Below are 26,637 nucleotides of genomic sequence, written 5' to 3' on the forward strand. Positions count from 1 at the left end.
TTATTTCCAGGTTGAAAGAGTACAAAAGGTCAATATTTTAGTCTTTTATTAGAAAAAAATGGGGGAAAACCAATAAATTAAATGTTCTGGTTTGAAATTTGGGACGGACTGAATTTTGGACCATTTTTTTTTAACAATTTTTAACTGGTCACTCATAAGGAATTTGAAAATATCAAACTGGGTACATTAGAAAATTCTGAAATTTCTTTCTAGCACTCTTTGGATTGGAAGAGATTTAATCAGTACTGCTCTTCTTTCAGAGATTCTTTTGATTTTGGCAAAGTAACATTTTTACTAATGAAAGACTGCCAGAAAAAATGGTAATAGTTCTAGAAATCAAATCCATATTTCATAAAAATTCTCATTGTGGTATAAACTCAGGCTTCCTATAGTTCCCTCCAGTCAATCTAATATAAACTACAAGGCTTTTTTAATGCTAGTGTAGTCAGTTTGGCCAAGAAGTTAGAGATCTTGGGTCCCATTCTATTTGCAGGTATTGTTGGATTGCCTTTGGACTTCAGCCAGAGTAAAATTCAGGCCAGTATGCTTACTGTGACAACTATTTACAATATATTAGTCTTCAATACTGTCTGTATTATTTTAAAGAAAATATAATCTTCATTAAAATTCCATACCATTTCCTTGAGCCATGTGAATGGTTTAGCATTATTTTTCTTTTCTTTCTAAAACATAAATACTTAAGCACATCATTCTATTATTCTGCATTTTATAATGCCTTGCATCAAATATTTGTTGATTTCACATCAAAAATAAAAATATAAGGCTTTAAATGCTATTATATAAGGTGTTTCCAAACAACAAACAATATCATGAGGTTTTTTGTTCATTTGATTACTCCATGTAGTAAGGTAAGTATATACTTTAATTAAATTATCATGAGCTATAGTAAATGTAATCCTCCATCACTACCTTTGTGCATTAAAGATTTACAGCTGTAGTGCCCTGTATTATTGCCTGGAAAAAAATACTTAGATTTTAGAATCTACTTTTAAAAATATATTGGTTTTATGCATTGCAATAAAATAGAAAGCTTGTTAGATACAGTGAGCAATGCTTGATAATACTAAAAGATAATACTGAAAGAAATCAATTTCAGAAAACTTCTTTAGAACATTTGGTATGTATGTAAGTTAGTAAATGACTGGAGGCGCATTAAAAAACCATGCCTGATCTCTCATAAAAATATAAGCTTACATACTATCTGTTTGTTGTAAAAGATCTGACAGATGAATTAATACAGTTGAAACTGCTGCCACTGTGAAATGGATTATTTTTCATATTCAGAGTCTGCTATTTATCAAACTAAAATATGACTTTGAATGTCTGCCTTAATAAAACTTAGTTTATAAATCAGCATTTCTTCCTTCTTTTGTGTAATAAGGTTGAATTACCTGGAACATGTACCTAAGAATATCTAAACTAACATTTTTATACAACTAAGAATCAGTATGTGCAGGGATCATCAGGCACCTGGGTCAGTGGCAGAATTTCCAGGCATGCTCATGGCCACTGTCTGCTCCCTTCACCTTGTAATGTCACATTTTTGTGTGAGAACTTAGACATAGATATGGATTCAGCTATGGTGTTTAACATGCCTACCTGTGCATCACCAGTACGTGCAGACCAGCGCTACCAGGCTCCCTGTGCCCAGCCCCTGGCTGCAAAGCGAGCTGCAGGTTCCTGGCATGCATGTGCAGGTACTACAATGGTAGAAGTCTAATAGTAGGTAGGACATGAAGTCCACTGTAAGTATCTCTGTGAAAGCACTCATTCTGTCTCACACTCTTTCAGCAAAGCTTTGTTTTGGTAAATAATTTCTGGTTTGGAGGAAGCTGCTGCTGGTGATGTATCAGGAGCCACTTGGTGGTCATAGTGGTTTTAGAAGGAAGGGGAGCTGGTCACTGCTCTATAAAAAGGATATAGATTGGTTTTAAGCTGCTGTTGCTAGAGGTTAGAAAACAAATGATGGAATAGGGGATAAGCTCCAAAATCCATTCCCAGCCACAGTAGCTTTGTTTGGAATATGCAAAAATAGATAAACACATTTACTGCTATATCTGTTGTTTCAGTCTTCTGAGACACTGTATGGATTACATTTATGAAAAATTACCAACTTTGCTTGTTAAATATCCCCCCACTAACACATTCAATACCTCACATGACAACATCTTAAATATATGTGAATATTTACATCATAACAAGGAAAAATTAAGGTTACTCGAATATCTTAATTTAGCACTACTTACCTGTTTGAACTTAAGAGAAGTTGATGACTATACTGAGTCAGTAGTTCCTGATTTGTGTTGTTAGTATATTTGATAAAGTTTCTCTTATTCTGAAGTGTTACTAATCCATACATTTACTCGTAAATCATAGAATCAGAGAATGGTTTGGGTTGGAAGGAACTGAAAGATCATCTAGTTCCAACCCCCCTGCCATGGCCAGGGACACCTTCCACTAGATTAGGTTGCTCAAAGCCCCATTCAAACTGGCCTTGAACACTTCCAGGGAGGGGCGACCTGTTCCAGTGTCTTACAGTTTAAAACTGTTACCCCTCATCTTATCACTACACTCCCTGACAAAGAGTTCCTCCCCACCTTTTCTGTAGGCCTCCTTTAAGTCCTGGAAGGCCACTATAAGGTGTCCCTGGAGCCTCCTTTTCTCTAGGATGAACAACCCCAACTCTCTCAGCATGTCCTCATACAGGAGGTGCTCCAGCCACCCAAACATCTTCATGGCCCTCTTCTGGACCTGCTGAATCAGGTATTTCTTATGTTGGGGGCCCCAGAGCTGAATGCAGTATTCCAGGTGGGGTTTCATGAGAGTGAAGTAGAGGGAGAGAATCACCTCCCTCAACCTGCTGGCCACACTTCTCTTGAAGCAGCCCAGGATACAGTTGGCTTTCTGGGCTGCAAGTGCACATTGCTGGCTCATAGTCAGTTTTTGATCCTGTGCTACTCCCAAGTTCTCTGCAGGGCTGCTCTCAATCCAGTCATCACCCAGCCTTTATCTGTGCATGAGATTGCCTCGACCCATGTGCAGGACCTTGCACTTGGCCTTGTTGAACTTCATGAGGTTTGCACAGGCTCACCTCTCAAGTCTGTCAAGGTCTCTCTGGATGGCATCCCTTCCCTCCACTGTGTTGACCACATCACACAGCTTGGTGTCATGGGCAAACTTGCTGAGGGTGCACTCAATCCCATTGTCCGTATCCCCGACAAAGTTATTAAATAATACTGGCCACAGTGCAGACCCCTGAGGGACACCACTGATCACGGGTCTCCACCTGGACATTGAGCCATTGACCACAACTCTTTGAGTGTGACCATTCAGCCAGTTCCTCATCCACTGAGTGGTCCACCCATCAAAACCATGTCTCTGCATTTTAGAGACAAGGTTGTTTTGTGGGACAGTATCAAACTCAATTACAGGTGTTAGATTTGTTTTTTTTTTTTCTGTTTTATTTCACCTGGAGGAAGTAAATTTATGAATTCTACTTATGCTAGCAGGTAGTGTCATGCTGATGTATGTTATTCATAGCATATGACTTGTTGTGGGTTCTTTTATTGCAGATCTGAATACAACTTAAATGCTATACCATGTGCATAAAAAGATAGGCCTAACAAGATAAAATATAAATAGCTTTTTATCTATTAAATACAGATCATCTTTCTTTCTTGATCTCTTTTATAACAACAATAATGAAATGTCATTTAATTATAAGGAGTCAAAATCATATTCTAGGTATTGATTCAATAAAGTAAAATAGTAAATAAATGAGTTGATATTTTTCAGTGGAAAAAATAGACTGAACTTTTTAGGTTGGAAAGATAGTGAGATACTGTAACAATGAAGGAAGACAATTGTGTGTATACTGGGAAAGGATGTTGTACTGTACAGTGAGTGAACATGTTCTGTCAATGTAATTGCTCCAAAAGGAACAGATGTTGCTTTTTCTTGCACAACAGTAAGGGCCCAAAGGTGGCACATACAGTGAACGTACTTTTTTTTTGAGGGAATGGGGGAAAAATATGAAAGCTACCATTTCCTTCTCCATCTTGGTCTCTGGAGTAGAACTAAGCTATTTCTGTGCCTCCCTGAATTTCTGGAGCAGAACACAGGGCTGAAAGTGGAAGATCCTATTACAAAGATATTCCTTATGGTCAGGAACAGATGAAAGCCATCAAATGCTCTACAGGTATTATATAGCTTCTGTCTGTCATTCCAGTAGGAAAATGTATTCCTTCAGCTGGGCTTTTTTAAGCTATTTAATATATAGTCAGTTATAGTTATGTGTTATATAAAGAAAGGCACAAGTGTTTGAGTAGGCACTGCTTCCACAATTGTTATACTGAACTTGGACTTTGGTCTTCTCTAACACATATCATTCTTCACCCTTCACATCCAGAAAATCAAGAGAGTAACCTCAAGCTTTTAGTTAACTGAATACATCTCAGTGGTTTATTTTCATTCATTTATTCATTGCTAATAACTTCTTTCTTTTAGAAATTGAATTTAATGAAACTTGCCCTCAGCTTAAAAACATGATCAACCTATTGACTTTAAAAAGGGATTGTTAGTCAAATAACACATAGTTCTGTGTCTTCTTCAAGAGATAGAAAGAATATCTCTTGGAGTACCTTTTCATTCTCTATTGTTCAATAAAGAACTGTAACAGAAGCAGTCTTGTATGACCAGCCATCATGCAGCAAGTATTTTTACAATGTTAATTCCAAACCCTTCAGCACCACTGCCAGTTCTCATATAGAGATATGAGGGGGATACACACTGAAAAAAAAAATCCTCCAAACAGTGAAGCACTCCCAGAAATAAACCTGGACAAGTCCATTAAGGTTAATTTTAGATTGTGAACATCCTTTGAAACTTGCCAGTTTTCGTTACAGAAAAGTACCAGTCTTGAAGCACTTGTAGTATTCCACAGGTATTCTTGAAAAAAATGTCAAATGACCTCCAAATGTGGAACATTTCTTAAAGTAAAACCAGTGGGGATAACCCTCCTCCCTGTGCTGTTTCTCATGTACATGGTCCTAACCCTCACTCACTCCAAATCAGCTTTGCAAATCCCAACATTCATTTGCACAGAAGATCATAGGAAACTATTAATTCTTCAAAGCTGATGGAAAAGTCTAAATATGAGTCTGTTTGTTTTGCTGAAGACTATAATTTGAACCCTATTTTCATTATGGAGCAGTGGGGAAATGCAGGTAAATTTCTTAGTAACCAGCAAGAGGGACAAGACATTTCTGCTACTATTGCCATTTATGGTGAGTTTTCTGTCTTCATGTGCAGTTTTTTTGCTCCATGGGTCCCCCTTAAGTCAGAATATAAAGCAAACAGCACTAAGTCTGGTCTATAACCATGACTGAAAACAGAGTGTTAGGGGGAGGTTCTTCTCCACAGTATTTGTGTTTCCTACTGAGCTGTATTGAAAAGGCAAGATGACTCAAGTCTGGATTTTGAAGACAACTGGCTGAACAAACAGCTCATTTCATTCTACAATGGGAATGTGAATTCCACCTTCAGAAGACTGCAGTATAGTTTTTCAAGGTACTTAGCGATTGGTTCACTGACAGATTCAGGAGCTGCTTGACCAAACACTTGTTTTAAAGGCAATATTTTTTAAAGGCAATATCACATATTTTGCTTCCACAGTTGTCTACATTTTCACAAAACTGTGGGGTATACTCCTTTTTCAAAGTCCAGTATTGTGCTTCCCCAGACCTCCATCATATATGTATGGGTAAAAAGTTTTTGTAAACAATGAATGCATCCTAAACTGTTTATAAATATCTTCCGATGGTGGGCTGCTTCCCTTTTTCCACTATGCCTTAGCTGTTACCTAGAAGGTTGCTAGTGTGGAGCTGAAGAACTGACTGTTTTATTCTTGTCTTGTTTCCAGTGGAACAAGAATTACAACAGAATCCACTAGGAACAGGACTAATGTGTCTGAAATCTCCCTGGTCACTGCTCTATACTGAAAATGTGATTACTTGTGTTTCTTTGCAGGAGCATATGTGCTTCAAGTAAAGGCGACAGATGCTGATGATCCCACTTATGGAAACAGTGCTAGAGTGGTTTACAGTATTCTTCAGGGGCAACCATATTTCTCCATTGATCCGAAGACAGGTAAATAGTTTATCAGCAGCAGTGGAAGATTTAAACTTTGGATTTTGATTCATGTGGGCAGTATCAATGAATAAATATGGACTGGGCTGATATGGCCAAAAGCCAGTAGAGTAACTTTGCACATGGTTCAGTTTTGAGTATTGACTAGTTTTTGAATGAATTACAATCTGTTGTAGAAACAAAACAAACATGCTCCTTCAGTCATCCTGGTGTACCTAAAATATGTATACATTGAACAATTGGGGGTTTTTATGCTTTACCATTTCTCTATAGCTAAAGCTTTATATGCTGTATGCATTCTATTTTTTGGTTTTAATCCTGATGATTCAGTTTTGTATCTTAGGTGTACATTCTTTTTTTCTCAGCATTTTTACTTGCTGAATTTACTCAGAAATTCTCTAGCAATGATTGTTTTGCTATATAGAGCTAATCTGAGACTGTGGAATGGCTAATCATCTCCTGCCCTTCTCTTTTCCTGGGGCATAGTGTTTTTCTGGGGTTACTGGATGTGTGTGCAGTAAAGGATAATATGTTTAAAGAGACTGAAGTATTTGGGAGGTTGGTGGACATGTTGATTAGGTATCTTGTCCTATATTTCTGACTGTCATTCTTGTTTCTTTATTTAGCAATTCAGTTAAGTAGCCAATAACCTACATGGTGAATGCCATGCATTGTGTCATCCTGAATGTGTTACAGGGATAGTTGTCCATATGCCCCTTTCAGCAAATAGTTTCTCCTTCCACTGAAGATTTATTTGGATGCTAGATTGTGTGTTAAAGAGCCTTTATCCCTGATCAATCAATAGTTTGGTGGTGAAAGCCTTATAAGACTGTTAGCGCACAAAATGACAGACAAACTCAGAACTGCTGGCAGGTGGATAAGCATTTTTGGGGTTGCTGTTTTTGGCTTTTTTTGCTGACTCTTACATTCTAGTGACAGTTTTGAGACATTGCCTTGTAGTTATTTAAAGAACATAAGAATATCCATACTAGGTCAGACCAAAGGTCCATGCTGCCCTGTATCATGTTTCCAAAAGTGATGGCTTGCTCAGCTCTAGTGAAGGATAAAAGAAGTGTTTAGTGATGCACCCCTTGAATACTCTTCTAGCCTTCAACAACTTGTTCTTACAAAGTTCCTGGGTGATTAGCAGTGTCCATGTAACTAAAACTCTGAAAAAATTTCTCCTGCATAACTTGTCCACTTCCCAGTAGAGTTGACTTGTCCAGGAGCGCAGTATCTGCACACTGAGTGACTAGACATTCCACAGCAAAAGTTTTTTTTGTGTTAAGAACCATCAACTCTTTGCTTCTTTGAAATGTGCACCTCTTAACTTATTTTATACCCCACACTTACATTGCACAAGACAGTGAACAGTTAATTCCTTTTTATTAGTTCTCAATGACCTTATAGACCCATATTCTCCCCCCATTGTGTCTTTTCTAGATTGAAGACTTCTTTAAACAGAAACCATTCCATAACACTGATCATCCTTCTCAGGATGAGAAACACACAGTATTCAAGAAGGAAGCTCATATGGGTATATGAAATGGTTTAATCATAACACTTCCGTTCTTTATTCCTTTACAAACAGTTCTGAACGTTCTGTTTACTTTTTAGCTTCTACCACACAGAGGCTGGCGTGTTTGTGGAAATTTCTGTTACTACTTCAAGATCTCATCACAAAGTGGTAATGGTGAAACCACTGACAATAACTTTATATGTGAAATAAGGATTGTGTTGGCATGCACATAACTTTACACATACTCCTTTCTCAAATCATTCCTGATAGGTGATAAACATTTACTCTGATATGAATCTAGTACACTTAAATAGTTTTTAACCTTTATGGGTCTGAATGTCACAACTGCCCCTTTACTCCTTTCTTTACTGACCTAATTTTTTGCAGTGCTTTGCTGGAGGTAAGCAAAGTATATGGAAGCAGGAGACTTAGTTTTTATTGTTCTTGTAGGAAGGTTAAAAGCATTACAGTCCCTGCTGGAGATTGGCACATTTTAAGGACTCAGATCTTATATGTGGGGGTTACTTTTTGATGCTATGAAATCGCTCTTCTAATGTTAATGTGAGTTTTCTTTAACACAGAGCACTTCTCTTAAGACAGATAACCTCCCTTGTCTTTCCTCTGTGCAGTCTGTTCTGTTACTAAAATGTCCTTTTAATAAACTTCTTTCCACCGAATTTTCTGATGTGTTTGTGAGGTCAATATTCTTATTTAGGGCTAGATGTCTCAAGTATTTTCTTAGACTCAGTATTCTAGTCCATATTCTGACCTCAGTTACAGTCTTGAAATCCAAATTGGTGTCAACAGGAGTATTGATGTTAACACTTACTCAGGAGGTTTTTCACGGAACCTGGATTTTCCCTTCCACATAAGTGGATCATCTCCTGTTGAATTAAGGCTCAATAACTTTGCAGAGTATATCTTCTGGCCCAGGTCCCGTACATACTATTTTCAATTTTCAGTAGCCTCATCGAGACCATACTTTTCTACACATTTGATATTAATGATATTTGCAAAGAAAAAAAAAAAAAAAGTTCTGGAGCTGAATATTCTTTTTTTTAAAATCTTAAGGTAGAAGGATTTAAAAATGCTCAGAACACCATTACATGCATGTAAGGTCTCTACATTATAATAAACCTTTAATCTAAAGTTTGGATATTTGTGAAGCTGAAGCTGCAATACCAAAATTTATAGTCTGCTTTCCCATGGATTTTTACCTTCATTCTATTTTTCTATTTTGCTGGTTAGATAATTTTAAATCACCCTTGTCCTGTCCATATGAACTGATGATTTTGGTTGACATAGTATTTTTCAAGGTTTTTTCTATGTTTTTGAAATAGAGTAGGTAGAAAAGGGAAAATTGCCTATGAACTGCTAGACATGAAAATTATTCTCATTGATTTTTTTTTTCTGGAGACAAAAGTTTTTTACAGAAAAATATATATAATGCCCTTATACTTCCAGATAGGAGTAAACAGTGGGTGACTGAGACCTTTACTACTAGAGTGATAGCCAATTCTTCATTTTCTGAAGACCATCTCTAACTGAGAAAGCCGCTCAGTTGTACCTAAAAGAGGTATAACAATCATGAACTGCATCTCCTGCTCACAAACTATTATCTGCTCATTTTCATGTTTTTCTACTTACTGTTATCTTCTTTTGCTAGTATAACAAGGGAAGTCTTTAATTCTCATAGTTCTTTTCTCCTTAGAATGGGCATACTGAGGATGTTGTAACTCCGCAATGCTAAAATATGGATTAAGAGATTCAAGATGAAACCTAGTAATGTTCATCCTCTTTACAAAAAGATTTTTTCATGAATGTCACATGAATATGAACAAATTTTTACAGTTTTACAATTCAAGATTTCTGTCTGGTACAAATAAAATATTGAACAACACTGTTTTCAAAAGCTCAAATGGATAGCGTTGCAGTATCTAAATGTTCTTAAGTATTTGCTAGTCATATTCCAAAGCTATGCAGTACAGTATATGCCATGCTGAGGTAGAAAACAGTAGTTGTTATTAATGTTGTCGTTATCATCATCAGTGTTACAAGTGGAGAGAAAGGAAATTGGTATACAATTCAATTCAACTGGAATTTTTAATAGGTTCCAGAAATAGCAGATTTAGGTCAAAGTTATTTCTAGACTATGAACAAACACTATAAGCTAACAGTTCCTATTCTTACTTGTTAACACAGCAGCAGTTAGTTGCTATAAAGATAAGAGTGACCCTTAAAGCTTGTTTCTTGTCATTCCAGACCCATTATAACACCAGGGCAAAAAAACTGCTTTTACACCCAAATGGTTTAATACTAGACAATAATATTTTCTAAAACAATAGCAACTTAGATGAGAAGCATGCTTCCAATTGGTTTATTTTTCAGTTGTGCATACTATCTGCACCAATCTGCACCTAGCCATTTTCTGAAAACTATTGTTGAATATATTGCTTTTTGCAATATAATACAACTTGTCAAATTTTGACAAATAAGTGCATTTTCTCCTATACATTTGGTTTCAAGAGAAAAGCTTGAGTGCCCAAACCCTTATAGCTTTTTACAACCTCAACAGCTAATCCTGTGACCAGTAGTACCCCTCTCTACAAGTCTTGCTTTTATCATATACATTCTTAACATATCAGAAGGGAGATTATGGCATACCTATTTAGACGTCAGCTATCCAAAGTCACTGAAGATTAAGAGTAATGTCTCATCATGATATTTTAATTAAATTTCTTTAAGGAAACTCCTAAAGTTTACACTGCATCTATGTGCTATATCAAGAAAACTTTCTCAAGCAAAGGAGAGTCTTCTAATAAAGACCTCCTTTTGTATAGAGGGAATATTGTCTTGACCTACAGTAGCTTAACTGTAATGGCAAGTGACTGGTTGGAAACAACTGAAGATGCAGGCTCTGAAATGCATTGTCACCTCTTCCTACATTGCCCTACTCTGCACCATGCAGCATTCTTCAGTCCCAGTGTGGCAAACCTGTGCTCACACTGCTCACATCCCTCCTGAAAATGCACCAATCCCTTTCAGCCATTCATGTCACACCGCAGTCACTTTGAATGGTTGAATAGCTGAAGAGCTTGATTTTGAAAAGCCCAAGTGATTTGCCTGTTTCTGTGTGAACTACTTTCTTATTAACCCTTTAGGAAGAGTTCCATTCCTGGTCCAAGAGATCCAGTATTAAAATGTAATAGTAGACATTTCACAGCCCTTTGCTTACTTGTTCTTTCTCTTTCCCATTCCTTTTCATAGGTGTAATAAGAACAGCTTTGCCAAATATGGACAGAGAAGTGAAAGAACAATATCAAGTTCTAATCCAAGCCAAGGACATGGGAGGACAGCTGGGAGGACTAGCTGGTACTACCACTGTAAACATTACTCTCACGGATGTCAATGACAACCCACCCAGATTTCCTAAGAGTATGTTGTATTCCAAATGCACTGATTTTCAAATAAGCATGACTGAAAGTATTAATGTGAAAAATCCTTTAGATAAGGAATTGAGATCCAGGAAGAAGAACAATGTATGATGAAAAAATTTAGAATATACTGTTGTTTTTTTAAAGAATATAAAGCTTAATTTGAAAGTACGAGTTTTGAATGAGAGGAAATACAGCAGCATTCCACCGGACCTGCCTGAGCCTGAGAGTTCATTTAATTTACATTTTTAAAATGATTAGGGAAATACTATTTTGTCAAGGGAAACTGGATGATCCCCTTCAAATGACAGAAGTTTATAACCTGAGACTTCCAGGTACCCAAGACACAACTGGCTCACGCTAAGCATTGTTATGATAATTGGGAACAGACTTTTTTACACAGAATTTTTTTTAGCCCAGAAGATTATATCTGTCCTTGAAAACACTTACAGCCTCAAAATAGAGATCATCCACTGACAATTTATAACTTTTCATATCAATTAGTTTAAATGAGGCTTTTCAGAAGTATGATAATTTAGAGTTTCATAGTCTGTGTATGATTAGCAGGATTGTCACTTACTGCTCTCCTTAAATTTACTGAAGTTTTGTATATCCCATACCTTTGAAATGCAGAAACTACCCAAGAATAAACCTTGATAACTATGCCAAAACAATTAGCTGCTAAAAGTCGTTAGTAAGGCAAATTCATATTAGAACATTTGTGTGAATTTGCAGTAAGATCATGGCAGCTTTTTCCTTTGTATCTCCTTTCTTGTACATGAATTATAATCCCACTTTATGTATTATAAATGCTCCTTAGGTACCAAACCATACCTGAAACTTCAGTTTTCTCTCATATAAAAAGTACTCTTCTTCTTTTCCTCAGTATGAAAATATGTTGCATTTCTGCAGGCATGTAAGAATGACCACATTAAGACAAATATCCATCTAGCTCTGCCTTCTGTCTCTTACACTGACATCTAGAGGGTATACATAAGAACAAGCTAAACAGTACTCCAGAACATTTCTTCAGTTTCTAATGATTTTTAGCCCGGATGGTGTCTTTGTATTTAACAGCCCTCAGTGGATTTTTCTTACAGACCCTTTGCTTTGAAATTTATGCAAAATCTCAGAGTCCACAACATCCCATGTTAGTGAGATGCACAGATTAATCATATCTCACTCAACAAACAGCTTCCCCTCATTTGTTTTGAATCCATCCCTACATAACTACCTGCATGTTGACCTCTTTAAAGAATTCAGAAAGCGCTGCAAAAATATAACCTTTAGTTAGAAAAGCTGTGTTGAGGTTTTTTTCAGTATGGGATATCCTCCATGAGTCCATTAATCCTGCTTCGACTGTTTTGCTCTGTGCGTGTCAGTCATATCTATCTTTAGGTCCCTTGAACTTCCCGGAAATCTTTGGGGGGAAAAAAAATCAGTGTTATATTAGCACCTACAAGCCTTCTTGTGCCACAGTGGTTTGAAGCACAATATTACACATCATAATAGTTCACTTATTTCATCCTTCAGGCTCTTGGGCATGTAACAGCTAATCCCAATGATTTGTTACTGTTGTGTCTATTTGTTCCACAACTGGTTCTATAGTTAATTTAACCTTCTCATGAGTCCCCCACAAAGAAGGGTTCCAGGATAGAAAAATTCCCCAGCTATTCTATGCTGAAAACAAAGAGAAAAATGTATTAAGTTTTACATTTGTGATTTTATCATCACTTCTATGTCTCAATTTTGGGTTGGCTTTACACTGTTCCTCTCACGCTTTTGCCTCCAAATATTTTTAAAAGACAATTATTTTTGGCTTGTTTGTCAATTTATTCAAACTCAGTTTTGTCCTCTTTATTGTGTTTTTATAGATAAAGCAGATTTTATGATTTTTTCTATTGTCCTTCCTGAGACACAACTTCATTTTTTTGAAAGATGTGTTCTTGCTTTTATTAGCTATGTTGTTTACCCTTACAGAGTTGAGTTTTAATAGGTGCTGTGCATTTGTTGTGGGTCTTCAAAACGGTATCCCTAGATAGCATCCACACCACCCACAGTTATTTCACTGTCTCAGCTATCCCATTCAGATTTTTTTATAGCAATATCCTTCAGTTTTATTTATTCTCACTTTTTTTTTTTTTTTAATTTAACTGAGTAGAGCTATCATGTAATTTTGTCTCTTATTGCTTCTCCACAGATATTGCATTTAAAGTCATTATGGTTGTGTTGCAGATGAGTGTTTCAGATTGCTTAAAGAATCACTGTCAAAGGTGTTAGCAAAAGTGATTTTAATATGATGTTGCAAAAGTGCGACTTAACAAAGTTCGATGGCAACGTTCACTCTTTTACTTCCTACATGGAAGAAACATACAGAGGAGAACTGATTTAGAATAATTTACACAGAGACCAGAGATGCAAAAAGGTAAGGGAAACCCTCCTGTTGGGTCATGAGGTTCAGAATGGACCCCCTTGCTTTCTAAATTCCTTCTCAGAGAGGAGTCTAGGTGCCAGACTTGGTCCCAGACTTGGTCAATGGTTTATATCTAATAGAATTAGTGACATGTATTTCATTAGTATGAATTTAGCATGCTGTTAGTCACTTACTGGGGATCTGTTGCAAATAAGGTGTCTCTCTGCCCTGATAAGGAAGAACCTCTTGGTCACTGGTAAGGAATCTCAAACCCTGAGAGGTGTCCCTGCTCAAAGGAAGAGTTGCCTGTCATGCAGTCAAATTGCAATTCAAGGAGAACTCAAATTAGTCTCTTCCAATGATCATTGGTAAAAGGTCTCTCTACCTTGAGAAGCAACCTTGAGGGGCATCCCATGTCAAGGGGAGATCACTGCCATGCAGCCACGCTGCCTAAGAGGGAGAGGTTAAAGAAGACTCACTCTGGCTGTCACATTTACAGGATAAAGTGGTTGGCTTGTAGTCAAATTGCATACAATGGGAGAGGTCTTACCTTATTTTGTCAGAGCTCACATGGACTACAGCCATTGGCCCCTCCTTGTGTTTCCTGACATACTGTCAAAACACTTGTGAGATGCTCCAGATCTGGTCAACATGCAAATAAATCATCCCAGAGGGTCGCTTTGAACCAACATTCCCAACATTCCTAGTGCTTGTTAAACTGTCCACCACTGCAGTCTTCTCCTTCCTTTCATCTGGAATCCCTGCTGCAGAAAGGGTACCACAGTTTCAAGAGGAAATAATGTAACTGCTGTGAAATTGAGAAATTCACTGCATTGGCAAGTTCCTTGGGCCCAGTGCTCTTTCCTGTATCTGATTTTCAGTTGTATATTTTACTTTCTTTGCTGTTAGGGGCTTTAGAAATTTTCTATTTGATTGTATGCCTTCATCTACTATGATGCTGCAAAAATACACAAGTCTCACGTAATGTCAGCATAGAGAAATCATGGAATATATCATCTTCTTTGAAGAAGATAACCTTGAGGTCTCATTTAATGCATGCACTGTGGTTATGATGTCTTTGCCCAGTTGTTGCTATGAAGGAGCAGAAAAAATCACGAGACCAAACTTGTTCTGTACTTTGCACGCTAATAAGGTTGAAAACCTTTCTTTTCTATTATATCAAATGTCACAGAATCTGAATTATAGCAGTGACTCAACAAAACAGAAGAAAATAATATTGGAGGTTCATGTTGATATTGAAAATAATAAACATTTAGCATGGCTTACAAGCTAAAATGTCAGTATGGGGACTCCAATGTATTGGAACAGGCTTGGTCAAGGCAGACAGTTACTTGAAACATTTTTTTAGGGGGGGATGTGTTACAGGCAACGTGTTTATATTCTCATAATCTAAGGAACTCTGCTTAATCAAAATAGTGAAAGCAAAAATCCTGGTCACTGGGGATTTACTTAGCCAGTCCCATTTGGTTAAGCGGTATGTGAGGTGATGTATAGTGTGCCTGAAATTCACAGACACAAGGCTAATTACAGCTAAACAGAAATAATTTATAGAAAAAAAAAGTTGACTATGAACCTTATTTCTAATATAGTAACTGCATTTTTCAGTTTTGCTCTTTGAAAACATTGCAATGATTCAGAGTAACTACCTGCCAGAAAATGGAGTTTGTCTTTTGCTTGACTACCATAGCTAAAATATACGTGTGCAGAATTTCAGTTTATGTGAAAAATAAGCCTTTAAAATCAGGTCCAGGTAGTTGCCAAGTTCAGGCCTGGCAAAACCTAAAGAACCCTCGCTATTGCTGGGACTTGAGACCTCCAGTATCGCAATACTCATCGTTGGTCAACCAAGCCAGGAAGTTCAAGTGCAGACTGAAAAAAGATACTGAAGGTCCTTTAACACTAACTGCTGCAGGGCAAATGTTTTTTCATCACATAATTGGGACCACAGTTTCCCAAAGGGCTTATACCAAAGATGCCATGCTATAGAAATCCTTATCAAATAAGAAAATATTAGTTATCACAAAATAAAGTTTAAATTCATTTTCTGAACTCAGTTAAGGTGGAAAAAAAAAAGATTTCACAGCAGAAGTGGCAGAACATATATTATTAATACTTGGAAGAAGCTACATTGATAAATAATACATTATAAGCTTGCAAAAAAAAATGTATCATGGAACACCTTCATCTTATCAAGGGTCCTTTAAGGAGACAGGCAGGTTTGAATTGGAAATCAGCATCCAGTGATGAAAAACCACTGGCTATCCTGCTGAACATGGAATTTTTTATTCAGAACCTGTGCTTTTGAACATATTCAGTGGGGAACTCCCACCTTATGTGTCTCACAGTAATGAGGAGTGTAACAAAGCGGAAACCTCTAAACATTATATATTTCTGTCAGAGTTGTTTGACCTGCAGGTGTCTATTGGCCCACATTTCAGAAAACTGAGACACTTCAGAAAACCGATATTTTCTTTATAACTAGAAGAAAAATTAATCTGAATGATTTTATTAGTAGAAATTTATTTCCAAAAGTGTTTTATATACATCTTGCCTGACTCTTCATTAGTACAGTGACTTCCTGCATTACTGTGTATGTTTCATTGTTAAAGATAGAACTTTTTCATAAATATTAAAATAAATGCTTCATACCAAAGTTTGATTCTTGCCAAAACCAGAAAAAATAAGGCAAAGACTAAAAGGGAAAGTGCTTTTTCTATCATAGTAACAAAGTTCAAGTAATTAAATGAAAATTTCCTATGTCACAACATTGCCTTTGAACAGAGAAGAGTGGATAAAAGCTGTTTATCTGTAGGCGTGCATCCTGGTCCAGAACAGAACTGATGGCCTTTCTCAGCTATTCACATACATGATATCTGGTTAAGTGAAAAAAGACTGTTCAGCACATCCTTTCTAGAAGCTAATGGGGCTAACCCTTAACTCATGAAGCGTTAGACCAGTCTGAGATAGCTGGAAGGAGAGCTGTGACTTGTTTCCAAATCTTAAAATAAGCTTCAAGAAAGGATGGATGGGTTATATTTACCTCAACATTTAAATGACAAAATCTGTATAATTAGTTGGTACAAATTATACTTTATAGAATCAAACCAATTAAGTGAAGTGGTTGATTCATATTTTTTAAGGTTATTGTGCTTCAGTTTTCCTGTCTCTTTCTTTTGTTCACTGATGACAGAGTGACTGTGAAAGCAATTTAGAGAAATAAACCCTTATATGCTGAGCAATAAAAGCACATGCGAAACATTTTAGTCAAAGGAATAGTATGTATTTTTATTTTAATATGACATAAATATACTTTTAGAGGATAAGGCCTTGATATAGAAGAAATGCAATTGAATTTTAAAATTTATACAGTTTTTATTCTGATATTAGCAAGTAAAAGATCATTTTCAATGACTTATGAAGTCATCAGTAAATTTGGTTTATTTTTAAGGTGTGTATTTTTAAGATGATGCTCCCTGAATTTACTTTTTTTATTCAAAAGAACTATTGAGCTAAAGCTATGTTTTGTCATATCATTTCCAACTCATAGGAGAAGTCAATACTGTAGGGGAATAATTGAAAAATGATTTCAATACAAGAAAAATGAAGTAGGGCTTGTACCCAATACTTGAATTCTGTGTACTTGTGTGTGTCTTAGCTTTAAAAGAAGCAGCAACCTGATGGTCAGAAACCATTATACCAGTGCTGTTTTGCAACCACATTTAAAATGTTCAGATGGCTGTGGAGCAATACCTAGCCATCACAAGGACCATTTTTTTGTGTCATCGTCTTTCCAGAAGCATCCCAGTGAAATTCATCAAGTTAGTTTGCATAAAAGAGCATGGCAAATTTACAGAAATGCTAACATGCTTGGAAACAGAAATGCCACTGTTCATCTTTCTGGTAATGACACTTTAAATAATGCAAGGTTGAAGGGTTATTCCTAGGACCTTGCACATCATCTGTCTGCCCATACTGTAGAAGTTTGCAGCTAATTGGATTTGGATTTCAAGAGTGGCCAGTACAATGCATTGTATTAAATCCTCCACTGGAGACAGCCGAGGAAGTAACAATCTTAAAAAGAAAAGTCAACAAAACAGCCAATTCAGAAACTGGAAAAAAATATCTTTCATTGATGCAATTCCAGGAGTTTCAGTGCAAGTAAAAAAGGACCTCTATAAAAGAGCGCTACCTTTTTTTGTTTTTCTTAGTTATATAACCTTTGCATGCTACTTGAATGATCTATTATTAGGATGTTCTATTATATAGATCTATTATCTATTTCACAGTTATGATATTAGGAATACAGTTTGCATATTATTAGCCTTAAGGTAGCATCTATTTTCAGTGATTATTTATTGGTTCATAGAATATTTTAATAGGTTTACTTTCAAGTACTGAAATCTGTAGAAATATTTTCAAAGAAAAGACAACCAAGTGCTGAACTTGGAATAACCTGCCTATATATACTTATGCATACACACTCTGTGGATCGAAAGCTCTTATCAGAGTTGTTTATTTATATATTCTGGGAAGCTTAGTGCATCACAGAAATTGCATACACGCTATTTAGCATAGGTTTTACTATATAAAAGCAGGTCAATTCTGTTTACTCGATAAACTAAATGTGGCTGATTCCATTCATGTGGCTTTGAACCAGTCTTGCTCATATTTTATTGCAAAATTGGGTTCAGATGCAGAGTGCAAGCAAAAGGTCTTCTGGTCCACATGAAATAGAAGGAAAAATCTTTTAACCCCCTGCTTTGGATGAGTGGCCTATGAGAGAGAAGTTCCTCAGATGATGGTATCAGCTTTTAAAGATTTCAGAAGAATACAATGCAGATCCCACCCAGTAGTAAATTTGACATTTACATAAAAGGACTGCGTGATTGAGAAATTATTCTGTTCACAAACCTGAAAAATTAAAATAATAAAAGCAGAGGTTTTGATTAAAAAAATAATAATAAAAAAGAATAATAAAAAAAAAAAACACCACAAGGAAGAATTATTCTCTCCCCACTTGGACTATTTGGTAGAAAATTTATTTGGGATTAAGGTGCAGAGCTCTGATCTGCCTAATTAAGTATTATACCAAGTCTCCCCAACTTTCTGGGAAGTTATTCTACCCACTGCAATTTAGATAGAAGTATGACTTTTCTTGCCACTCCTGTTAAAAGTTATTGTGCTTTATATACAGGACTTGTATCTTCATTGGCTCTCAGAATGAAAATGAGTCTATCTTTCATTGATTAAAATATTTGCCTGGCAGACAAGATTCCCTCATTCAGTTCAAGCAACTAATTACTTATTATATGCCAAATGGGAGATACTTACACAGGACAGGTGGACAGATTCATTGCAGACTAGCCTGCAGGCGGTAATTAGGTGGGAGACCCGAGTCAGAGCTTGCTTTGAATCAGAAAGGGAGGGAAGGTTGAATCCTAGTCTACTCCATCTTTGTTAATTTTCTTACTCCATCTTTGTTAATTTTCTAACCACTATGTCATAAGACATAAAAGGAAAAAAAAGCACTAGCTTGGCTTTTTAAGCCAAGCTTTTATCTTTTAATGTCAGAAAATATTAAGTAAGTCTGATTTCCGTTTAGCTGTGAGTTTTGGGTAAACTAAAACTGTATTTTTGAGTTGAAAATATATTTTAACAAACCATTTACAGGACAGATGGAAGACAGGAATGCAGACTCCAGAAATGGACCCATGCAATTTTAAGCCAATCATGAGAACAGCAGCCATGCAGGTCATTATAATTTTGGATTGTAATACCACTGAGTCTCTAGATAACAACAGTTTTAACACCAGCAAAACAATAGTCAAATCAGTACCTGAATAAATAGTATCAGAGCAGTATTTGCACAGTGCTCTTACAGGAATCAGAGGAGGATTTAGGGTAACTCCTCTTTAATCCAGGTTCCTTCCAAGTCTCATACCTCTGTACTATCTGCATCTCTGTCTCCCCCTCCTCTGGCCTTCTCTTTCCTCCTCACCTTGGCTATCCTTATATTCAACATGCACTCTTGTCTCCCTTCTCCTAAAAGAGGCACAAATTTATCCCTGATCTCATTTTCATCTTATAACTACAGTGTGGCCATCTCCTCCTTCTCCTCCCCAAGTAGTTTTTACTCCCCAGTAATAACACTGTTAAAATAATTTATCCTGTGTTGATTCTCTTCCAGCTCTGAGTCTCTACACATTTTGCTATCCTGAGATCACGATTCTTCACCATCCCAGAAAAGCACTTTACAGCTCTGTCTTGCTTGGTTTGGCCACTGCACTGTCACACAGCTCAGTGACCCTTGCCTGCTGCTTCTATTTGACCTACCTGACTTAGCTACACATTTGACAGCTAGTCATAAAAAAGCCTCTGTATTTTTTTCTACACCACCACTTAATCAGTGCCATTAAAGACATTTTTACATAGACTAAAAGAAGATATACAATGGCTCATTTTATTTTTCTTTGAAGACTTATGCCAACTTTCTCTTACTTTTTTCTTATTCATTTTCACATCAGAATTTTTCAAGCACTTTCAGTAAGAACTGATTTGCCCCCAAAAGTAGATGTAGTCTTAGTAAAAGGTCCCTAGAAGCTTCTTTTTTTTGGTAGCTGTCACTGTTGCATGATCTTGATCATAAAGCATCTTGAAGAATGAAACATTTGATTCAGACTGAACAATGACACAAACCCAACTAAAGCATAATATGTTGAAAAAACCTGAGAGATAAACTGGAGGGAGTTCAGTTACCATAGATTCTCAAAACACTAAATGTTTAGTAAATTTTATGTCTCCTACACTTACATTATTTTTTTAACTTTCTCAAGAATGCATAACTAGCAAAGGCTATTCTTAGAGGACTGTTTGCAGTACTGATGGAATGAAACAAAAACCTCTTTAAAGCTCTAAACTGAGAGAGACTGAACCCTCAGCTGCAATGCAAAGCATGAAAACAAATATAGCTATTTCTTACTAAATATAGCTAGTTCTTACTATTCCATAACCAATGAGAAATACAGGTAATTTGTCACTAGGTAAAATGTAATGCTCTGAGTGCACAGTAAGCAATAGTCCAAGAAATACAAATGAACACAATAGTGATTAGAAGTTAAATATTATCTATTGGTCATAAAATTATGTTGTTAGTCTGCACTTATCTAATTAATTTTCCTCCTATCATCAGGTTTAAGTGGTAATTGATCATTAACAGCAAGATTTATGGGTCAATTATTTTTAAACATCATCATCATAGTAGATTACTATTATTAATAATTGTATTTAATAATCTGCTACCTTCTGTATAGAAGATGTAAACAAATACGGTTCATAGAAATTCAACAACCTTTGGCAGGAATCATGACAATCATTCCACCCCAATGTGTTTTCTGTGGGGAGCGGTGAAGAAATTATTCATTCAAAACAAAGACAGTATTTAGATTGGACGCGTGAAATCATCCACAGTAACCTTGGGATGGCTAAAAAGCACTATGCATTCCCACCTACTCTCTGATACTGAAAAGCAGCTAGGGCTGCAGATTTAACAGCATGGGGTTGTCTTGAAACACCTTGAGAATTGGTTGCAGTGTGACTCACAGACTACAGTGTCCTTTGCTGCGTCACTATTATTTCCTGCAGGATCTGCCTTTTTCCCCGAAGCTTTCTGTCCAAGTAAGAAATCAACACAGCCTTTCTGCTTCAGACAGTGGTGGACTTGCTTTCTGAAAATTTAGAGGCTACAGTGCAACATGAAGTGAAACAGACCATATGTAATTATCTAATTATAGTCACAATACTTTAGGCTTGTGATTTTCAGAAATGCCTAACAACCACAGTTGTAGTCAGATTTTTAGGAGTGTTCCACTCCTTGTAAAAGCATTAAATGGGATGCCCAAAAAGTACTTGCAACAATCCAAAGGTTCCTTCTGAGAGCATTAGGAGCTGTTCTGAAGCAGTTTTGAAGCAATTTTGAAACTGTCTTCTCTGAGTCCAGAATACATGTTTAGTTGAAGAAAAGTAAAAAAATAAAAAGAAAATAACAGAAATATTCTAGAGGAACTCTTTTAAGTATTCTCTTGAATTCATGACAATTTTTTTTTTCTCAGTGACTTCCACAGCAAATTAGTTGATCTTATAAATGTGATTGCCAATGCTCTGAAGAGAAGGAACAATAACTAAGCGCTCGCTACCCACAGATTTCACTGCTAAAGAAGCAGTACTTGTATAGAAATCTCACCTTTAAACGCTTAAATTGGAAGACATAAACATTAGTTTTGATAAGTTGATCATACTTGCTGTAAAGTATTGAAACAAAGAGCTTCACTCAACAGTCAGAATTGAGTATAACTGTTAAGCAGGTATTCTTTATTCGCAGCACTGGGCATCGCTCCACCACAAGTGCCGCACTTACTAACAAAACGCTCTGACTAATATACACAGAAAGCATGCATATGCATCAGATTTCCTAGAAAAGGCAGTCATGCTAATAGGTTCTCAGAATTCATTTACATAGTCTGAGCATGCGTAGTAAAAATAGAGTGAGGGTCTTCTCCCCTCCTTAGGGGTCCCCAGAGCCTTTCTCACACTGTCCGTTAGTGAACTTTAGGTCTCTATTGTCCATATATGGTCATAGAGTTACCTCATCCATCCTTCAGCTCCTGTTTGTTCCAAGGAGGTTAGTTTAGACCAGCTTCCAGTGGCTTGACACTGGCATCTTCTTAGACACTTGTTTTTTAGGTTCCTGCTGTTAGGGATGTACTCAGGGAGTTTTTCAGACTGTCCAAGGTCTGTCTTATCTTCACTAGGCAAGGAGTTAAAGGTTTCAGAACATCTTACAAGTGGGTAATGACTACAGAGGGTAGTTAGGAAAAAAAAGTATAAATGAAATTACATACATTGCAGTAAAATACAGGAAAAATAAAAGCTAGTAAAACACAAGTGATGGTTAACGTTAAAACTAAATGTCCTACTTTACAGGTCCCTGTACATTAGCAATTTCAAGCATACTTGTAGCAACTTCCCTTCAGTATAAGAGACTAGAAATGTGAGACCAATTGCCATCTTATAGTATCATTATTTTTTGGTCTATATCACACACTAAATCACAAGTATTTTAAGGAAACTGCATACAGAAACCAAAACTTAAAACAAAGAACAGTAAACTATTATGCACTTGTACTTGATGATTTCACATTTTTATCTTTAAGAATGAAAATTTTCTGCTTCAGACTGTGCCAACATGGTGAAGAAAAGTAGTATGTATTTTAGGGAAAACCATTTACCTAAAATGTTCCCAATGAGAATGTGAAAAACAAAGCTTCATAGGGAGTCTTCTGAGTAATACAGAAGCTGAACATACTTTGTTTAGATGATTTTAGGCATGCAACTTAGGTGTGACTCAGAGGACTAAAGATAGGGACCTAATTTCCTTAGTCGATGGAGAGAAAAATGATTCTTCCAATATAGATGATTTAGAGCACTTGGCTTAGATACTAAAGTAAATGGCTTGACCACATTCTTAAGAGTGAATGAATTGTAGTAAAATTGTGTTATTATATTTTGTGCCAGAGTAATAAAGAAAATATGAAAAAGCTCACACAAGATATTTAAGAAGCAGAGATGTTAAGCAGAGCATTACAAATTCTGTGTCCCATCCTTGGCAATATACTTTTTATCACGTTAATGTTTCACATATATCATGCAATTTAAATTTTATAGAGGAAATCAGTGTATTGATTTATTTCATGGTGACAGTGTGATCACCAGAATATTATCAACAGACCTATCTGATAAATGCCAATTACATGCTGCCTGAGATTCTGAAAAAGGAAAGACATTTTCTCTTGAAAGGATAATTCTTCTTCTATCTATAAGGCATGCTACACCTTGATAATTCTTTATAACCACTCTGTAACTTACATAAAAACATTTAATTCAAGCTTTTAGACTAGGCCCCTAAAAATTATTTTTCTCATTGTTTTTTGGGCTTCTTTTACTGACTTTTTTTGTTTGGTAATAATTTCTTAATCAGTAAAAATGATATTAACAGAACAGTTCTTTATTGGTCATGACACATAATGAAGCTGATCATCTAGAACTGGTTTTCCACAGAAGCCCTCTCAGATCCAGGAAGCACATTGTCTAACACATGAATGCATTGACTAAGTCAGACTTTGCACAAATGACCATTTAGCCACCACTTTTTCATACAGCAAGACCAATGGAAGTGAAAGTGATGATGGTAGCATCTTTCCTATACAGTAATAACAGCATGATTAAATCAGTTACTCAGAAACTTGATTTGGTCTCCCCAGCTTGTTAGAATTCAATCTCATATCATCTAGGAGAAATCCTTAATTATAAACTTAAGTAAGTTCTAAAAATTAGCATTTTTTTCTCCTCCTAGTAAAACTGTACCACCATACAAAATAAAATTTAAAATTCTTCAAAGAATATTGTTATTCTTGCCTAGGTATTAGGACACACACATCTGAGTGTGTGTGGCACCAAACAACTGCAGCTAGAATTATTTCTACATTATGCTGTTAAACAGAATATTCTCTATTGTCTCTGCTACACCCAGGACTCTTTGGAGACAGAAGCTGTGGGTGCATATCTTCAGCTGTGAAAATGCACTGGGATTTCCCATTTCCTGAACTCTTGCTCCAACAAGGGGATGTTATGCTCTGTGGAGTTAGTCTCTGACATGCAATGGGGAGTTTTATTTTAGAAAGCTTTCTGACAACAGCTTACTGGTTGTAAAAACAGCAAATGGTTAAACTGAAATTTGTCAGTATACAAAAATTATAGCAGGTATGATGAACTTTTTTTTCCCTCTAAGGAATGAAGAAAGAGGAGAGGAGAGCCTCTTTCTCAGTTTGCTAGGTCACCTGAGGGGCTGATCGAGTCCTGCCTCAGCAGCTGCCAGCTCTGGGGAAGCTCCATCATGTGGGAGCTAAACTTGGGCAGGATCAAATTCGAAAGGGGTTTTGCTTCTGCTCATTTTCCCTTGAAGAACTGGGGACCCTTGGACATCCAGGATCTCTGCAGTCTGGGGAAATGTAGCCCTTGCTAGGTGTGGACTTTGGAGTCCACAGCAGAGAACCAGGAATTTTTAAGAATGGTTATGCTATATCTAATGAGACCATAAACCCTAAGTCAGAGCAGTGGGTTTGAGGATGGAAGAAGCCTTGCCATTACTGAAGTTTTACCAGTCTATGCCAGGTCATGCATGACCTGCATCAGAGCACATGGTGACAAAGCCAGGCATTTCTCTTCCCTGCACAGGATCCCAAACCCCTGCAGCGCACAGAGCCACAGCTAGGAGATGCACGATTATATGTCACTGCTGTGATAAATTGAATCTTTCCAGTTTTAGGAGCATGTACATCAGAAGCTGCTAATTATTAGGCTGATTAGCTGTAGCTGAGATAACAGGTTTAGTATACTCAGTATCTGTTTGTATTTACAGTATCCTTTCTTTTGCCTATTACACTATTGTTAAAACACCATCAAGTAAATATGAACTGTTGTCTTTGGATTCTTCCTAAACATACAGAAATCAGTGCCCTCATAACCTGTCCAGGATAAAAACTGAAATGCCTTGGTAATTTAAAGTAACAAAAATACTATAGTATACATAATCTGATTATTTTTTTTCCTGAAAAAACATTAAAGATTTAGATCAAAGAAAGAAATTATTTTATTTCAGTCTTGTTGCCTATAAGATTCATGCTATCACATTTAACTTCAATGCAATACTTTGGCAACTGTCAAAGAGAACTGAAAAAAAATATAGACAAAGAAAAAGCAGGAGAGGATAATCTTGCATACACACACTACATGTATGGTGACAGATTAGAAAAAACCTCAAATAGCATGTACAGCCATTTGCTGGAAGGCCATTATGCATTTAACTTAAGTCCTTAGATGCTAACCTGGGTTATTTCTTAATGGCTGTTTTGATGATGAGATGTAGTGATGGTTTTCATTTCTTATCTCATCAGAATCGAAAACCTTTTTGGCAAATGGTGTACCTGTAAACTGCAGGGGTGAAGAAATAAAACAAAAAAAAAACCCTTGTAAGTAAAAATCAAATCCCAGAACAGTTTTTGAGCCTTAAAAACTAAAACTAATTTAATCATGTCAAAAGAACTCTAAATGTGTGCGAATTTCAGTCAATATGACTGATTACCTGTCACTTACTCAGCTCTGATTTCTTCCTGCTATGCGCTTTGGAACCATCTTTGTTTTAGAAACTTGGAGGCAGTGTGTATGAGTTGTTAGCTCACCTCCACCTCTGTCTCCTGAATGCTTTTGGGGCTGAGTAACAAGCCCTATTAGTCATTTCAGCCTAAACACTTCAATGGCATCATCACTCATTTATTTTTATCATCCTCATTGATGCTGCTCAACCTGAAACTCCAAGGATGTTTCACACCTTGAGTCACATAGACACTACAGAGGCTTGATATGGGGATGCCTGAATGCTTATGTTAAGCTACATAATCACTGGGCTTTTTCTAGTTTTGGATTCTGGGTTGAATTTTAAGGGTAATTTAAGTGCAAAGTGTTGCATAAGTTAAGCAACTTCAACTGGCACATAACTTTTGACCTTAAAAATAACATTTTTTTTTCTTAAAATTCCTTACAACAGAGTGAAAAATCTTGAACAGGCAATATGCATTGCTACTAGCTTCCCTATATGTGAAAATATTCCAACTTGCATGCAATATGCATGACTGAAATTAGCAAAAGAGTAACTAGTTGCAGAGTCCAGTTTCATAGTGCAGTCTGAGGGAAGTAAGGGCTTGCTCCTTTGGTACATCCCACATAACTCATCCTTTACAAAAGCCAGCAACAAATTTAGAAAACGCATTTAAAAGATTTATGCAAGTAGAAGAAAAGATTTTTGTAGGCAAAGAAGTCATAGGAGACAATCTACAAAATTTGACAGAACTGTTTGAGCAGCGTAACGAGCTGCTGCATAAGTTTGTCTGAGCTGCATGTTCCATCATTCCTAGAAGCTGCACACAACAAGGTTTTCAGGACCTTTGGGAGTAAAAGGCTATTACTCAGGC

At 36.5% G+C, this 26,637-nt stretch overlaps 1 protein-coding gene across 2 annotated transcripts in view; it reads left to right on the forward strand.

The window, feature by feature from the left end:
• CDH12 (cadherin 12) overlaps positions 1–26,637 on the forward strand; it is a 320,014-nt gene that overhangs the window by 236,757 nt on the left and 56,620 nt on the right. The window contains exons 6-7 of one of the 2 annotated variants that reach the window (XM_074873891.1): positions 6,049–6,168; positions 10,955–11,122. In XM_074873891.1, coding sequence (XP_074729992.1) covers positions 6,049–6,168; positions 10,955–11,122 — 288 coding nt within the window. The remainder of the gene's footprint in view (positions 1–6,048; positions 6,169–10,954; positions 11,123–26,637) is intronic. The other variant, XM_074873900.1, reaches the window with a different exon arrangement.

Source organism: Strix uralensis, chromosome 1 (assembly GCF_047716275.1).
Source record: "Strix uralensis isolate ZFMK-TIS-50842 chromosome 1, bStrUra1, whole genome shotgun sequence".
NCBI classification, from domain to species: Eukaryota; Metazoa; Chordata; class Aves; order Strigiformes; family Strigidae; genus Strix; species Strix uralensis.